Source organism: Rhinopithecus bieti, unplaced genomic scaffold, assembly GCF_001698545.2.
Source record: "Rhinopithecus bieti isolate Rb0 unplaced genomic scaffold, ASM169854v2 scaffold_63, whole genome shotgun sequence".
NCBI lineage: Eukaryota > Metazoa > Chordata > Mammalia > Primates > Cercopithecidae > Rhinopithecus > Rhinopithecus bieti.
The window spans coordinates 578,091-595,380 of record NW_016802972.1 but is presented as its reverse complement, the minus strand read 5'-3'; the positions used below and the strand labels follow the sequence as shown (position 1 = coordinate 595,380).

The following is a 17,290-nucleotide window of genomic DNA, read 5'->3' as shown; positions in this document are numbered from 1 at the left end:
AAAAAAAAAAAAAAAAAAGAAACCTTAGGCACATTATTTACCTGCTCTTGGCCTCAGTTTCCCCACCTAGAAAACGTGGATCATAACACTGCCCACCTCACAGTGTGGTTGTGAAGACTGAGTGAGTTAATATGTGCACATCAGCCAGGCATGATGGCTCACGCCTGTAATCCCAGCACTTTGGGAGGCGGGTAGATCACCTGAGGTCAGGAGTTTGAGACCAGCCTGGCCAACATGGCGAAACCTCGTGTCTACTAAAAATATAAAAATTAGCCTGGCATAGTGGTGGGCACCTGTAATCACAGCTACTCGGGAGGCTGAGGCAGCAGAATTGCTTGAACCCGGGAGGCAGAGGTTGCAGTGATCTGAGATCACACCACTGCACTCCAGCCTGGGCAACAAGAGCAAAATTCCATCTCAAAAAAAAAGAGTCAGGGCCGGGCATGGGGGCTTACGCCTGTAATCCCAGCACTTTGGGAGGCCAAGGCAGGTGGATCATGAGGTCAGCAGATCAAGACTATCCTGGCTAATGCGGTGACACCCGTCTCTACTAAAAATACAAAAAATTAGCCAGGTGTGGTGGCGGGCACCTGTAGTCCCAGCAACTTGGGAGGCTGAGGCAGGAGAATGGCGTGAACCTGGGAGGCGGAGCTTGCAGTGAGCCAAGATCGCGTCACTGCACTCCAGCCTAGGTGACACAGCGAGACTCCGTCTCAAAATAATTAAATAAATAAATAAATAAATAAATAAAGAGTAGGGAGAGGCTATAACCTCAGCACTCTGTGAGGCCAAGGCAGGAGGATCACTCGAGCCCAGGAGTTTGAGGCCAGCCTGGGCAACATAGTGAGACTTTGTCTCTACAAAAAATAAAAAAAAAAAAAGGAAATTAGCTGCACATGGTGGCGCCTGTGGTCCCATCTACTCAGGAGGCTGAGGCAGGAGGACTGCCTGAGCCCAGGAGGTCAAGGCTGCAGTGAGCTGATTGCTTCACCGCACTCCAACATGGGCCAAAGAGTGAAACCATGCCTCAAAAAACAAAAAAAACAAAACAAAAAAAAAACAGCCAGTGGGGAAGAGACTCCAACCCACAGTCAGATATGCCTCCTCTCCACAAACACCCAGCCTGAGCCAGGTGACTCACTTCCCAAATTACTCACTGCTCTTACCACATTGCGCCACTCCTCTCCTCTACAGCCTGCCATCGCTCCCCACTACCCAAGGCTCCACACCTTCCCTTCAGCAGTCAAGGCCCAGACTCCCTCTCCCCTCATCTCCTGCTTATCCTATGACCATTCTATAAGCCGAAATCATCCAACGGCTGTTTGGACAGTGTTCAGTCTCCCTGTCTTTTTGTGTGTGTGTGTGTGTGGTTTTTGTTCTTTGTTGAGACAAGTTCTTGCTCTGTCGCCTAGGCTGGAGTGCAGTGGTGCTAACAGCTCACTGCAGCCTTGACTTCCTGTACTCAGGCAATCCTCCCACCTCAGTCTCTCGAGTAGCTGCAACCACAGGCACACGCCACCATGCCTGGCTAATTAAAGCAGGTCGTTTCACCATAGAACTGATTTGCCTACATTAAAAGAAATTGTTTTTTAAATCAAAAACACTTTTTTTTGTAGAGATGGGGTCTCACTTTGTTGCCCAGGCTGGTCTATGGACTCCTGGGCTCAAGCCATCCATCTGTCTTGGCCTCCCAAAATGCTGGGATTACAGGTGTGAGCCACCATACCAGGCTGCTCAATGCATTTTCAACGAAGATCAGTTCTCCAAATAACAATGAGCTGAAAACTTTTAAGACAGTCATAGCTCATCCTTTAAACCTGGTCTAGAACCCTTAACCAGAGTCATTTTGCCACCAGAAACAGAAATGGAGACAGGAGTGGGCAGGCCAGGGCAAAAGTCCACTGAGAGAAACAAGAACTAGGTTCGGGGAAAGCCCATCCTTTTTTTTTTTTTTAAGAGACACGGTCTGTGCCCAGGATGGAGTGCAAGATCTCGGCTTACTGCAACCTCCACCTCCACCTCCCAGGTTCAAGTGATCCTCCTGCCTCAGCCCCCAGTACCTGGGATTACAGGCATGCACCACCATGCCCGATTAATTTTTGTATTTTTAGTAGAGACGGAGTTTTGCCATGTTGGTCAGGCTGGTCTCGAACTCCTGACCTCAGGTGATCTACCTGCCTCGGCGTCCCAAAGTGCTGGGATTACAGGCATGAGTCACTGTGCCCAGCCAGCCCATTCTTTCATATGTAAAAGGTCAAGAGCAGCACAGGGGGCAAACCTTAGCAAAACTAAAACTTGCTTTTTAAAAAAAAATCTTCAAAACGTAGGCAAATTAGGCTGGGTTTGGTGGTTCACATCTGTAATCCTAGCACTTTGGGAGGCTCAGGAAGGCAGATTGCTTGAGCCCAGGAGTTTGAGATCAGCCTGGGCAACAGCAGAAGACTCCCCCATCTCTACAAAAAAGGGCTTTTTAGGCCAAGTGGTGGGCGCCTGTAATCCCAGCTACTCGGGAGGCTGGGGCAGGAGAATCGCTTGAACCCAGGAGGCAGAGGTTGCAGTGAGCTGAAATCTCGCCATTGCACTCCAGCCTGGGTGACAAGAGCAAAACTCCATCTTGAACCAAAAAAAAAAAAAGTTTTTTTAATTAAAAAAAAAATTTCTTTTAATGTAGGCAAATCAGGTCTCTGGTGAAACGACCTGCTTCAGTAGTAGAGTATGTCGTGTATCCTAGGGCTCAAGAGTTCTGACTCTGAAACTAGACCGGATTCAACTCCCGGCCCTCCCCTTCGCTCTGAGATCTTGCCAAGTGATTTCATCTCTCTGGGCCAGTTTTCCTCATCTGTGAAATGGGGTTTCCTCGAAGCGGATGTGTGAGTATTAAATGAGTTGGTGGGTGAATGTGAAGATGGAAAGTGCTTAGAACAGTGCCTGGCACACGAACGACTCCGTCATCTGATGGGGGTGCCTTCCTGCTCCGCTCCCATGGAATTCCCCAGTTCCTGGCTCAGGCTTCCCGCTGCTCATTTTTCCAGGGTGAACTTAGGACCTTAGTTCAACGTGAACTTAGGACCTTAGTTCAACCTGAACTTAGGGAGGGGAGGCAAAATTTTCCAAAAACAGAACCCGCCCCACCCGCGGCTCACGTCATCTGTGAAGATAGCCAGCTTCCCGCTCTCCAGCATGTCTTCCAGTTCTTCGTTGGTGGTGGTCCTTCCAGCTGCGGGAAGAAAGGACTCCCTGCTCAGGGGCTGGGACAGCCTGGCGGCATGAGCTGGGGTGATGGGGCTGCGACCCGGAGCCCACCCTCCCAAGCCGCCTTAGGCCACTGGCCCCCTCCAGAGAGGAAATGCCTGGAAGGGGGCTTGGGCAGCCTCGAGGAGTTTGGGGTCCCGGGGTGGGGGGCACACGCACTGATCTCCAGTTGCCGCTGGATCCGGTCCTTGCAGCGGTCCCGGTACTTGGACTGGGTCGCGTTATATTCGGTCATTACCTCCACGAACTTCCGGGACAGTGTGGAGTGCTACGGTGGAGGTGGGAGGACAGACGGATCAGGGAGGGAATCAGGGAGGGAGTCAGGGAGCAGAGACCGAGGCAGGTAAGGAGGCAGTACGTGCGCGGAATAAGGAGGACGCGCTGAATTAGTTTACGGTCCTTTCTTCAGCCTGGGCCGCGATCCCAAACCCTGACAAGTTCATGGTTCCCTACGCTTCCCGTACCCCCATCTTAGGCCAGCACCAGCTAGAGACACTACTACGGAGCTGGGATACGGCTGGGCCCCTCCCCGGGGCCCCGCCCGTCTCTAGCCTCACCCCCAGAGCCCCGCCCTAGCCCTCCCTGACCACGCCCCCGCCGGTGCTTGGTCCTGGCCCACCCGCCTCTAGCCTGGGCTCCTCCCGAGTCGGGTCCCGGTCCGGCCCCCGCTGGGCTGCTACCTCCTACCTGGGTCTTGCGGATGCGCAGGTCCGCGGAGGAACGGTTCAGCCCCTCCTCCTGTTCAATGCTTTGCTCGATCGCTGCGGGAGAGAGCGCGCAGTGAAGGGCGGGAGACCCGGGGCACATGGGGCGGGGGTCCGGGGAGTACGAAGGGTCAACACCCCGCGGCAGCGCCAGACCCGGGGAGAAAGGTCATTCCCAGGGCGAGTGCGAGCAGCGGTGCCCCAGGGTGGGGTTAGGAGCCAGCAGATAAACAGACGAAAAGAACAGACGTTTGAGGGGGTTCCGAAGGCCGGCAGGAAGGGATACTGAGGGTCAGAGGGTCACCAGACAGAAGGGAGCTATTTGTTCTAGTGGCAGAACTGGGTCTTGGAAAGTCCCATCAGTGGTAACTCCTGTCCAACCCCATGAGGGGGTGCCGGCCCACCCCGCGGGAAGGGGCCGTGTAGGTGGGGTGCTCCCTACTTCCTACAGCCCCTGAACAGGGGGCAAGAACGCAGCCCGCGTTTTTTCTGGTGGAAGGCAGTCACCTCCAGGTGGGTCAGGTTCTAGTGGCTCCTCTTTCCCTGGGGAATTCAAGGGCAAACACATGGATATTCCAAGGGAGAAAGCAGCCCCCTCTCTGCCCTGCAAGGTGATCCCCGATCTGGGAATTCCCACTTCTGAAGGATGTTCTGGAAAAGTGCAGATTAACTGAGATTCCTGCTTCTGGATCACGCACTCCTGACACTATCATTCAGATTTTCTAAAAAAAAAGGTTGTGGTAAAATCTACCTCGGTGAAATCAGAAAATGCAGCAGGGATGAATCACCGGCCCTCTCAGACCTCACCGGCCTCCAGGCCATTCCTAAGAGCCTCACTCCTCCGTTCTGCTGGCAGTGGGGAAGGTACGGGCCGGATGGCACCCCAAGGATCCCCGGATTGAGTGACAGCTCTGGCCCAGCAACACACGGCCCAGGGATATTGGAATCGGCTGGCCCAGACTGGGACTCTATTGTCAGCCTTGGGGCTGGGGCCAAGTCCAGAGGGAGCCGTCTCTTGCAGGATCTCACTGACTTTTTACAACATTCCTGGGATTTCAGTGATACCAGCTCATGTTTTAGACTAGAAACTCACGTTCCAATAGGTGAAACCACTCACTCAAGGTCACACCCAAAGCATGAGCTCATGCCACCAGCTGGAAGAGGACGAAGAGAATCCTGTCTTCTTTCCTGGAGGTCTGAAAGGTCAACTTCTCTAAACCACGGTCACTTTTCCAGCTTCTTTCTCGGGGTATTCCTGAAGCCCTCACCCACAGAGCCCTCCCCAGGGTCTTACAGAGAGTGTTCAAGGTCAAGGCTTGATGGAAACCACTGAGCCCAGGGGATTTTAAACTGCCGGCAGGAACCTTGTTTCTGAGAAGGAATTTCAGGGGCTGTTGCAGAGAATGAAGAGAGATCAGGCAGGTAGCGTGCTCCCAGCTCAGGCTCAGCTAGAACAACCTGACTTTTTTTTTTTTTTTTTTTTTTTGGTAACGAGTCTGCTCTGCTCGCCCGGCTGGAGCTACAGTGCGGGCCGGCCATCGTCAGCTCACTGCAAGCTCCACCCTCCCGTGTTCCGACATTTCTCCTGCCGCAGCCTCGCCAGTAGCTGAGACGTACAGGCGCCACCACCTCGCCCCCGGGTACTTTTTTTTTTTTTTTTTTTTTTTGTATTTTTTAAATAGAGACGGGGTTCACTGTGTTAGGCCAGATTCGGCCTCGCAATCATCCTGACCTCGTGATCCGGGCCCATCTTGGGCCGCCTCCCAAAGTGCTGGGGATTACAGCGCCCTTGAGGCCACCGCGCCCGCCCAGCCCAACCTGACTTTTATGTTTTATATATTGGGATTCTTTGTATGACTTTGGAAAAAAAAAAAAAAGATTTTGATGCCTTCCACTCCCCACCCCCAAAACAAGCTAATTTTGAAATTGCTTTCATTTTTCTTACTATACTGATAAGGAAGCTGAGAGTAGGGGACTTGTCCACGGTGAGCTGATGGTGGAGGTTGGACTCTGCCTGCCTGGATTTGCACTTAACATTCTCCCAGATTCAGACAGTTTCCATCCAGCAGACTCTCCTGAGTACAAAGGGCTTATTTTTACAAATCCACACCACAGGCTCACATATGGCCTCCCCTTGAGTCCAGAGGGCATGGAGTTAATACCCTCCTCTCTCTGGACCAAGGTCAGTGCTCTCCGGGCCAGGTAGCTGATACAGTTCCTCTTCCCCAAAGCCTAGCAATGTGCTTCGGACATTGGAGGTACTCAGCATACTTTTTCTGATACGGAATTACTGGGAGCATGCAAAACATCGTGCCGGCAACACTGCTATTTCCCTGGTATGAGCAGACAAGGAGGTTCCCAACCCACGGTGCTTTGGGGGAAGGTGGTTATTACCAGCACCCTAGTCCTTAAATTAGAGTGAATAAATGAACATTTGGCAAGGCCGTCTTGAAAGCTCGCCAGCCCCTGATGTCAGCCACACAAGTCCAATCTGTCCTGAGCCAAGGATACCGATTCAGAGGCATTTGCTGGGCCCACCCACTGGGTGCTCCGTGCCATGCCGGAGTCCTGCTTAGGAGAAATGAGGACTTAATGAAATCGAAACCACTCGGAAGACCACCTTTTTCTAGTGAAACTTCATGCTGGTGGAACCAGCAGGGCTCAGATGCAATTCAGACAAACACTCTCCTCTCCCTTATTTCCTATTATACATCTTTCTCCAAAGAATTGGAGCAAGGGGGAAAGCTGGGGTTTTGTGCTTTCTCACTGTTTAATAATCTGGCTCCTGGAACTTTGTAGAAATTCCTTAGAGAAAGGCCTGCTTTTCTCAATGGATGGCAAAGTTCTTTTTTTTTTTTTTTTTTTTTTTTTTTTGAGGAGTCTTGCTCTGTCCCCCAGGCTGGAGTGCAGTGGCGCGATCTCGGCTCACTGCAACCTCTGTCTACTGGGTTCAAGTGATTCCCCTGCCTCAGCCTCCCAAGTGGCTGGGATTACAGGCGCCCACCACCATGCCCGGATAATTTTTGTATTTTTAGTAGAGGTGGGGTTTCACCATTTTGGCCACGATTTAGTTAGGATTTCGAACTCCTAACCTCAGGTGAGCCACCCACCTTGGCCTCCCAAAGTGTTGAGATTATAGGCGTGAGCTACCACGCCTGCCCCTCCCAACCCCCTTTTTTGAGACAGGGTCTCTGTCTGTAACTCAGGCTGGAGTGCAGCAGCATGATCTCGGCTCACTGCAGCCTGGACACCCTGGGCTTAAGCGATTCTTGTGCCTCAGCCTCTCGACTAGTTGGAACAAGAGGCACGCACTATCATACGCAGCTAATTTTTTTTTTTTTTTTTTGAAATGGAGTCTCTCTGTCACCTAGACTGGAGTGCAGTGGCGTGATCTTAGCTCCCTGCAACCTCCACCTCCTGGGTTCAAGCAATTCTCTGCCTCAGCCTCCTGAGTAGCTGGGATTACAGGCACCTACCACCGCACCAGGCTAATTTTTGTACTTTTAGTAGAGACGGGGTTTCACCATCTTGGCCAGGCTGGTCTTGAACTCCTGACCTCGTGATTCACCCGCCTCGGCCTCCCAAACTGGCCCAGCTAATTTTCGTATTTTTTGTAGCGACAGAGTTTTGCCATGTTGCCCAGGCTGGTCTTGAACTCCTGGGATCGAGTAATTGGCCTCACCTTGACCTCCCAAAGGCCTGAGCCACCATGCTCTACCCACAGTTCTTTTCCTCCCTGGTTGAGGGGTTGAACTCCTCACCTTTCAATTTGGACCGAACCTTGTTGGCCGTCTTCTTGATGTCTGCAGTGAGGTCCTCCAGCTCCTGTTTGGTTTCTGAGGGGAGGGCGAGGACAAGTGAGATGTCTGGGTGGGAACCCCAGACCCCTTCTCCTCCCACCCCACAGTCACTGGCAGCCACACTCACTCTCATCTGGGTTGGGGGCAGCCAGGATGGCGCTATGCTGTTTTTTCACCTGCTCCACATCTTCTGACAGTTTCTCAATGCAGCCCCGGATCTCTTCCACCTGGAGGAGAAAATCGGCTATACCCAGCCAAGTTGTCAGGCCAAACAACGGGTTCCAGGGGAACCAGCCAGGGTTCAGGGGGAGGACCAGCCCCAGAAGGGCTGATAAAAGGCCGGGGAGAGTGCAGGAGCAGGGAAGTGGAGGACAGGAAAAAGGAAGTTGTTGGTGGCTAGGGGCTGGGTGCTGGGGCTGGGGCTGGGGCTGGGGGCCTTGGAGGCCCCATTACCTGTTCAAAGAACTCATCCATGAAGTGGTCCCGATCCACGTGGACCACCTCCTCTTCATCATCACTGTCTTTCGCCTGGGGGCAAAGGAAGGCTGAGTCCATGAGCAGGCCCTACCTGGGTCCCCAAGGCTGGCTCCCGGCTCTCCTGCCCTCTCCCTGCCATGCACACACAGGTGCTCCCAGCTCTAGGCTCAGAGAAGGGATCCTGGGAGGGGTCCCAGGCAGGGGAGATGACAAAGGCATCAAAAGTATCTGTCAGCCCAAAGGATTCCTTAGAAGAAATTGGCAAAAGACCCCCTCTCAGGGCAGATGTGGCCTTGGGGGTGCAGAGTCAGCCTTGACCAACCAATAGGGATGATTTCAATATTTCAACAACCAGCTCAATGTCAGGCTCGCAGTAACTGACCCTGGGCTCCGTGAAGGGTCCTGGACTGGAGTCCCAGGAGCCTGGATCTCCCTACTGTCCCTGCTCTCCTGCCCAGATCTCACTTTACTCCTTCTCTTCCTCTCCTGCCCCACCCGACCAGACATGTCCCCTATGCAAGGTCACTTCACTGACAGCGGCAGGCACGAAGTTGAGCAAGCAGTGAGGGTTAGATAAGAGACACAAGCAGCACCCCGACCTCCCTTGTGCCCTGTGCCCCCCTCCTCCCGCCCACTCTCCCTCCCCTCCCAGCCGGCTCTCCCTCGCAGTGGATTCACTTCCTTTCATCCAGCCCCTTCCAACTTCACACCCACCTACTCTTGCTGGCTTGGATTTCCCAGTTGCAACCTGCAGCTGCTCAACCCTCCACCGGCAGGGCTCAGAGACACAAGAGGATTTACCCACCCACAGCACCACTGCCACCGACAGACAGACTCGCAACACAGACAGAAGAGCTGACACCCAAGGCACACAGAATAGGCCCCCCGACACCCACACGGAGATGCACTGATGCTGGCGTTCACCCGCACGCAGACTCAGCTGAGCCGCACTGACGTGTGTGGACACTGGCGTTCAGCTGCACCCCCGAGGACATTTGGGAGGGCTCACTGGGCTTGTTCTTCCAGCTTCTCCGAGCCTCATGTCTGCACACACGCTCAGAGCTGGACAGGAGGAAAGGCTGTAGGGGAGGCGCACCGTGCTACACACGCCTGAGTCCTTCTCTGCTTGGGACAGAGGTCTGACAGCAAAATCTGAGCCCATCAAGCTTAATGACATCTGTAGCCCTGATCAGTCCCAATGGAAATGTATACAGAGTTCATCCTGATTTCCAAAAAGAACCCAGCCAGAGCTCAGACAGAATCCAACCCCCAGAGCCTGGGTGAAATCAAGACAGGATCCAAACAGCATCCACCTTGGGGTGTAGTCCGTTGGAATCCAAAAAGAAGAGCTCGCCAGGGTCCCAGTGGAATGCAGACAGGGCCTAACAGAAACCAGACAGGCTCAGACTGAACTAGCCGAGGCTCACACAGATCCCAGACAGATCCCAGACAGCTCAGATTGAACCTAGACAGGGCCAGATAGGACCTAGGTGCAGTCCACACAGCCAAAACTCAGGATCACCAGCGCCCCACAGCCCCAGGAAAAGCCAGCACAGCCCGGTGGGCCTCCAGCTCCATGCTCCTGAAGCCACCCCAGCCTTCCTGCTAAGCCCGGCCCAAATGAAACTCCAGGGAGTCTTCACACAGACTCTGGGCCCACACTGTGTCGGAAAATGTGTTCAGCACTTGTGTTGAATTTCCAGACAATCCCAGACATCTGCCTGGAAAGGGGGTTTCCTCCATCTTGGCTCACAGCTGCCCCCAGAAAGTGGGGTGGCACAGGTGGCATAAGTTGGGGACCCCGAGAGGCTCTGGGATGCTGGGCTCACCTCTGAGGACCCATCGGCCTACCACGATGCTCTTCACTTTCTCTGTCCTCAAAACCCAGCTGTGCTACAAGGCCTTCTTCCCCTAGAGCCAAAAGCCTTCCTCTGCCCTTTCCCTCCCTTCAGCCACTCACTCAGGCACCAGCCTCATGCAGGTCATGCGGCCTCTCCCTGGCCCGGGAGCCTGAGGACTTTCCCGTTCTCTGTCTCTCTCCCTTCCCCATGCTAACGTTAGGAAGTCCTTCCTAAAATCTAATTTCAATCTCTCCTGTTGTTCTTGGAGCCACCTCCCTTAGGTTCATCTCTGGAGCACCCTGGGCTACCTATTTGTCCTCAAGAGAGGAAGAAAGATAGAAGGCCCAAGTGTGGTTTATTTGGTATAATAAATACAAAGAGAGCTGGGAGCTAATAATCCTCTACCATTTACAAACACTTTTACATCCATAATCCATTTTGATCCTCAGCACCACCAGCCCTGAGAGAAAAGCTGCGCAAACATCATCGTCCCCATTTCACAGATGAGGGAACAGGAAGCCAGAGGGGAAAAAGGAGAGTGACTTGCCCAAGGGCACCCAGGCCATATAGGGCCGGAAAACCATGGGCATCCAGGCCCGCAAAGACCCCTGTTAGGCTTCAGACTGGGCTACCTCCCCCGCTGACTTTCCGCTCCCAGTTACTTTCCCTCTCAGGTGAGCGCCTGCTAAATCCCAATCTGGGGAAGGCTCTGTGTCCAGACAACCTAGCAAAATATGATCACTTGATGGTATTTTTTGCATAAGTCTTACATTCTTGTTATCTCATTTAATCTTCATTAGAATTCTGTAAGGACCATTGGCCAACATAATTAAAATTATGCAAATATTTAGATGGTGTTTTACAATGTGCTGGGCATTGTTCTATGTGCTCCACATATATCTATCCATTTCAGTCTTACAACAGCCCCCTCGGAGGTATTATTATTATTATTATTTTTGAGACAGAGTCTCGCTCTGTCGCCCAGGCTGGAGTACAGTGGCGCAATCTCGGCTCACTGCAAGCTCCACCTCCCGGGTTCACGCCATTCTCCTGCCTCTGCCTCCCGAGTAGCTGGGATTACAAGCACCTGCCACCATGCCCGGCTAATTTTTTGTATTTTTAGTAGAGACGGGGTTTCAACGTGTTGGCCAGGTTGGTCTTGATCTCCTGACCTTGTGATCTGCCCGCCTCAGCCTCCCAAAGTGTTGGGATTACAGGTGTGAGCTACCGTGCCTGGCCCCTAGGAATTATTATTATAGCCCCCGTTTATAGATGGGGAAACTGAGGCATAGAGCTAAATAACTCAGGCCAGTTGTAGTGGCTCACACCTGTAACCCTAGTACTTTGGGAGGCTTTGGTGGGAGGATTGCTTGAACCCAGGAGTTCAAGACCAGCCTGGGCAACATAGCAAGACCATGTCTCCACAAAAAATACAAAAATTAGCTGGGCATGGTGGTGGGCACCTGTAGTCCCAGCTACTTGGGAGGCTGAAGTAGGAGGATCCCTGGAGCTTAGGAGGTTGAGAGACTGCAGTGAGCCATGATTGTGCCACTACCACTGCACTCTAGCCTGGGTGATAGAGTGAGACCCCATCTCTGGGAAAAAAAAAAAAAAAGGAACTTGCCCCAGGTCAGTTGTTAGAAGACCATTTGGCTCTACCCCGAGCCTCAGTCTCTGCATTTGCTGAATGATAACAATGCCTACCCTGGCCGATCCCATGTTACAGACAAGGAAACAGGCTCAGAGAGTTTGCTTGACCTGCCTAAGGCTTCACAACAAATGAGGCCAGAGGTAGGACCTGAACCCAGGACTGTCTGGCACTAAATTTCAGGCTCTCTCCCTTCTGTCCTGCTGACAGATGGCAGTCCCTCCTGGTCACAAAGAGCCCACTCTGCTATGTCCTCAGGATTGCTGAATTCCTGCGGCCAGGACGGAAAAGCAGTAGGAGGGCCCAGGGCTGCAGGAAGAGCTTGGACAGGAGGCCAGGCCTCCCAGCCTCTGTCTGTCTTGCTGTGTGACCCCAGGCAAACCTCGACTCCTCCCTGGGCCCCAGTTCCCTCGTCGCTGAAATGAGCAGGCTGGTGCAAGTGCCTACCCTGCTTTGAGGGGCCCTCCCTGCTCTGAGTGATGCATATTTAGTAATGAGCACAGCATCCATTTCTGGAAGAACTTAGGCCAGCCAAAAAGAAAGCAGGCTGTGGGCAAACCAGACTACCTAGAAAAAGATGATCAAATGTTCCCCAGTCTACTTTATGGTGGCCTCAGGTTACAGGTGAATGATTCAAGCCTCAGTTTCCTCATGTGCAAATCGAGGAGGATAACAGTTCACATACATGTAACACATATATGCTGATTACCATGAGTTGGGTGCTATTACAAGTGCTTTGCATTTCTTTTTTTCTTTTTTTTTTTTTTGGAGAGATGGGGTCTTACTATATTGCCCAGGCTGGTCTCAAACTCCTGGGCTCAAGAGTTCCTCCCTCCTTGGCCTCCCAAAGCTCTGCGACGACAGGTGTGAGCCACTGCACCCAGACTGCATTTCTTGTTTAATTCTCACGACCACTCCATGAGGTCATATTCTTATTCTCATTGGACAGATGAGGAGGTGGAGGTGCAGAGAGATTGGGTAACTTGCCGAAGATCACACAGCTGATGGGATGACTCAAACCCAGGCACTCTGCTCTATAGCACACGGCTCCTTGAGCACTTGAGGGGGATTGAATGAGAGAGTGCAGTGCCCCTGAGCCCCTTCCAGAAGCACCTGGGAACTATGCATATCAGATCCAAGCCTCCAGCTGTAGCCTGAGCCTCCTCAGGGGCCCCCTAAGTCCAGGTCTTCCACGCCGGAGCCACCACGGGCCTCGTGTGTATGTCGATGTGGAGCGACAGCAAGGACAGATACAGAAACGTAAGGAGGAGAGTGACAGTGAGAGCCAGCAAGTCAGTGACCAGAGAGACAGATGGTGAGATGGTGACAAAAACACAGAGGCGGCAAGAGACTGGAATTGGGTGACAGAAAAGTCAGAGGGAGAGAGTGTGCATGCGTGTGAGTGTGTGTGTGTAAACACACACGTGCCCCGGCTCTGACACACACGGGCTCCCCATGCTCCTCATGGGTGCAAGCATCATCGTTTGATCGGAGGCAGCAGCCTTCCCCCACCCTCTGCCTCAGTCCATCTGTCTCCCTGGCTGGGGCCTCTCCTTGCTTCCTCCCCCATGCAGCCTGGCCCTCTCAACCCGACCTCTCCTCCATCTTTCCTGCCTTACCCCCTTCCTCATCCTCCCTCTGCCTCATGGGGTCATTCATTCATCTAACAGATGCGTTGGATTTGTGCCAGGTGCTCTTCTGGGTGCTGCTGGCGATGAAGAAGACAGGTGCTGCTGGTGGTGAAGAAGACATGCGAGAAGGGCCTGCCTCCAGGGAGCTGGCATTCCAGTGGGGGAGGCAGACAATGGGAGGTGAACAAGACCATTTCAGATTGTGCTGAATAGCAGAAGGGAGATAAGCAGAAAGATGGGATTGAGAGACACGGGGATTGGGGGGATTGTGGAAAGATTTCTACAGGACAGTCAGCAGGGCTTTTCGGGGGAGGTGACATCTGAGCTGGGCCCTGTAGGAGCCAACTTTGCCACAAAGATGGGGAAACAGAATTCAGGGCAGAGGGAACAGCATGCACGAAGGTCCTCGGACAGGGGTAAACTTGTGTGTTTGGACGGCAGAAAGAAGCCCAGTGCCGGCCCAGCATGGTGGTTCATGCCTGGAATCCCAGCACTTTGGGAGGGCGAGGCGGGAGGATCATTTGAGGCCAGGAGTTCAAGACCAGTCTAGTCAACATAGACTCCATCTCTACAAAAGTAAAAAGATAGCCAGGCATGGTAGTGCGCATCTGTAATCCCAGCTACTCGAGAGGCTGAGGCAGGAGGATCCCTGGAGACCAGGAGGTCGAGGCTGCAGTGAGCTGTGCTTGTGCTGCTGTACTCCAGCCTGGGCAACAGAGGAAGACCATGCCTTTAAAAACATTTTTTAAAATATAAATAAAGGCAGCCCAGAGCAGCTGAAGGATATGGAACCATCACCCAGGGTTCGTGGTCTCCGCCCCCTGTGATTTCAGGGCTGCGTTTCTAAAGCACCTACTATGCCTGCCTCATACCTGAGGGCCTTCAGGGCTCGGGACGGTCCCTCAGCAGGCTTCATCCTGTCCAGCCTCAGATTCAGGCTCCTGTACTGCAGCCCTGCCTTCTTCCTAGGTTGTCTCCCCACTTCTCCCGCTCGACTCCACAGCTGCCTCTCAGACCTCAGCCCTCCCTGTGCCTCTCCTGTCTTCTCCCATAACCCACCTTCCTCTCCACCTCACTTGCTCTGCTCTTTCCTCTTGAGCCCCCCTCTGCCCTCACTCTTTGGACCCTGGGACACCTATTTAGCTGATTAACTCCTCATCTCAGCCTCCACATCCAGCCTAGCACCAACCAAGGTTGCCTGGTAAACTGGACGCAGAAAACCCTGGTTCAAGCCCACCTTGACCATTAAGAGTTATCTGACCTTGGACAAGTCAGGTTTTTTTTCCCCCTCTGGCCCTCAATGTACTCCAGAATAAAATAGGGGCCATGTCCTGCCCATCGCAGGGAGCTAGTGTGATGTTGAAGAGAAATAAACCATCTGCTGGGTAACAGACACACAGCACTGTTGGGCTCCAGGCCCCCTCCTAGGCACTTGATGCATATTAACTACTTTCAATCCTCAGGATAACCCTGTGAAACAGGTACTCTTACTTCTCCCAATTCATACATGAAGAAATTGAGGACCAGAGAGGTTAAGCAACTTGCCCAAGGCCACACAGGAAGTAGCAAAATTAGAATTTGAACCCAGTCTGGCTCCCGAAACCACTGTGTGACAAACGGACTTGAGAACCTCTTGGGAATGCCAAGGTACTGTTGGAAAGACAATCAGTCCCCTGGGCTAATGTCCCCTCCCACCACCGCCCCTGCCTCATCCCTCCCAGTGTCTCAGAGACCCCATTTCCAGGTCTCCCACACCCTGCCCAGTGTCTCCGGCATCCCAACCTCCTCACTCTCAACTGTAGCAGGGAGACCCTTACACTACCCGAATCTGTCAGCTTTTCCCACCCCGCCCGCCCCCTCTTGAATCTCCAGTTTCCCTGAGCTGTGACTAATACCAAAGCCACCACCTCCACTCAGCCCCTTCACCCTTCCACACCACCTCTGGCAGCCACAGCCAGCAGGATTCCTTACCTCTGAGCAGGGGCCCCTGACTCATTCATGAGGCCTCCCCCTTACCCCGCTTAGCTTTTTCCCTCCCTCTTTCTTGAATTATACCCACTTCCATTTCCCTGGGTTTTGGAGTCATGGAATAGTCCTGGTAGCTGGTAAGCTGGGTTCAAGTCCGGATCCCTCACCTGCTAGCTGTGTGACCTTTGGCAAGTTATTCAACCACACTGGGCCTCAGTTTTCCCAACTCTAAAATGAAAGAGCCTCTCTGTCCACTTGCCAGGAGGTCGGTGGGGCGCTAATGAGATCACAGATGAAAGCCTTCTCTGCAAACTGCACCATGAGGAGGGGAACTGACAGCACCGATGCTGAAGCCGGCCTGCCTGGATCTGAATTCTGCCTTTACCAGCTGTGTGACTTTGGTCTAATTACTTAACCTCTCTGAGCTCAATGTCCTTATCTATAAAATGAGATAGCATATATCTATATATCTAAAAAGATATTTATATATCTATGAAATGAGATAACCAGTCTCATAGGATTGCTGTGAGGATCAAAATGAGTGAATGTGCATAAAACACTTCAAACAATGTTTATTATTACTGTCATTTTCCTCATGCCGGAGTGTGTATTCAGTAAAAATGTAATAAAGAGACCTTCAAAATTCCCTCCCTCAGCCACCAGCTCCTCCTTGCTTCCCACTTGGCAACCTGTCTGTCCCCAGAGACAGTGGTCACTTGCCTCCAAACACCTTCTCTTCTGTCTGTAACCTGGGTCCCCACCCCGAAATCCAGGGGACAGCTCTTCACCCCCAGTGCTGAAACTTCTGTTTCAAAGGCCAGAAAAGCAGAGACCTGTGTCAACCTGGCAGATGGGAAACCCAGATTGTAGTCTGCCCCCCACCCACTTGCTTGGTGACCTTGGGCAAGTCCCTTCCCATGCCTGAATCTCAGTTTCCTCATCTGTCAAATGGGGTAATAACCCCTGGGTTAACAACCCACCAGTTCTCTGTAAAGGCTCAGTGCCTTGGGCAGCTTAGCCCGGCCGGTACCCTTATTAACATAACACCAGCAGCTCAGCACAGCGGGGACTGTCAGCGCTGCCTCCTCTGGCCCCAGGTCATTTCTCCAAATGCCCAGCGGGTCTCCCTGCCCCGGAAACCATCCTCATCCAGCCTCACTCCCCAGTTCCTCCAGACAGCAGCCTCCACTGCAGTCCTTACCCTGTCCCCACAAAACCAGGGACTGCCTGGCCAGACTCCTGGAGTCGGGCCTCTTCGGGCCTGCAGACCTGGGGCCTGCATCAGCCCTTGACTGCCTGGGGTGCCCCAGTTCCCCCTAGCAGAGCGCGGCCCGTGTTCCATGGCCCTGTCCTCCGCATCCCCATCTCCCGCCTCTGGGTCACCCCATCTCAGGCCCTGACTCTCTCCAGAGGCCACCTCTTCCCTCCCTGTCTCAGAGAGATTCCCCCTCCCTACGGGGAGTGACACGCGTGTGTGCACACACACACACTTCATTCACTGCCAGGTACTGGCATCTCAGTCCCAACCTGTGTCCTTCCCTGTAGCATCCCCTGAATCTGGGTCCTACTAGACTCTCAGCCTGGCCCAGTCACCGCCCCCATGCTTCTCTTTGGCAAACCTGCCCAGGGGATGACAGTCCCCTCTGGTCTCTCCTGACATCCACTCTCTCCCATCCCCAGACCAGACCCCGGGGCCCTCCTGGGAATGCGGGGTGTTCGAGGCCCCTGAGACCCTTCCTGCCCCCTTGTGTCTTAATGGCCTCCAACCCCTTCCAGCCACTGTCCCCAAAATGCAGGTTCACTGGAGAGACATCAGGCGCCTGAAGATATTGGGGTGCCCCGGCTATCAACCTCCGATCTCAGCCTTCGCCCCCACGTTCCAGCACCTCCCCCACTCCATCCCCACGCGCTCCCCAATACTGGGGTCCCGCCCCCCCATTTTCCCCACCCCAAGCTCACACTCCGCAGC

The 17,290-nt window shown here is 53.2% G+C and overlaps 1 protein-coding gene across 1 annotated transcript in view; it reads right to left on the bottom strand.

The window, feature by feature from the left end:
• Positions 1-13,362, bottom strand: part of STX1B (syntaxin 1B) — a 15,303-nt gene extending 1,941 nt beyond the window's left edge. The window contains exons 1-7 of the mRNA XM_017872660.1: positions 13,342-13,362; positions 8,210-8,284; positions 7,884-7,983; positions 7,718-7,792; positions 3,940-4,013; positions 3,412-3,520; positions 3,144-3,217 (exon numbers count right to left, since the gene is read on the bottom strand). Coding sequence (XP_017728149.1) covers positions 3,144-3,217; positions 3,412-3,520; positions 3,940-4,013; positions 7,718-7,792; positions 7,884-7,983; positions 8,210-8,284; positions 13,342-13,353 — 519 coding nt within the window. The 5' untranslated portion in view covers positions 13,354-13,362. The remainder of the gene's footprint in view (positions 1-3,143; positions 3,218-3,411; positions 3,521-3,939; positions 4,014-7,717; positions 7,793-7,883; positions 7,984-8,209; positions 8,285-13,341) is intronic.
• Positions 13,363-17,290: the final 3,928 nt, after the last annotated feature.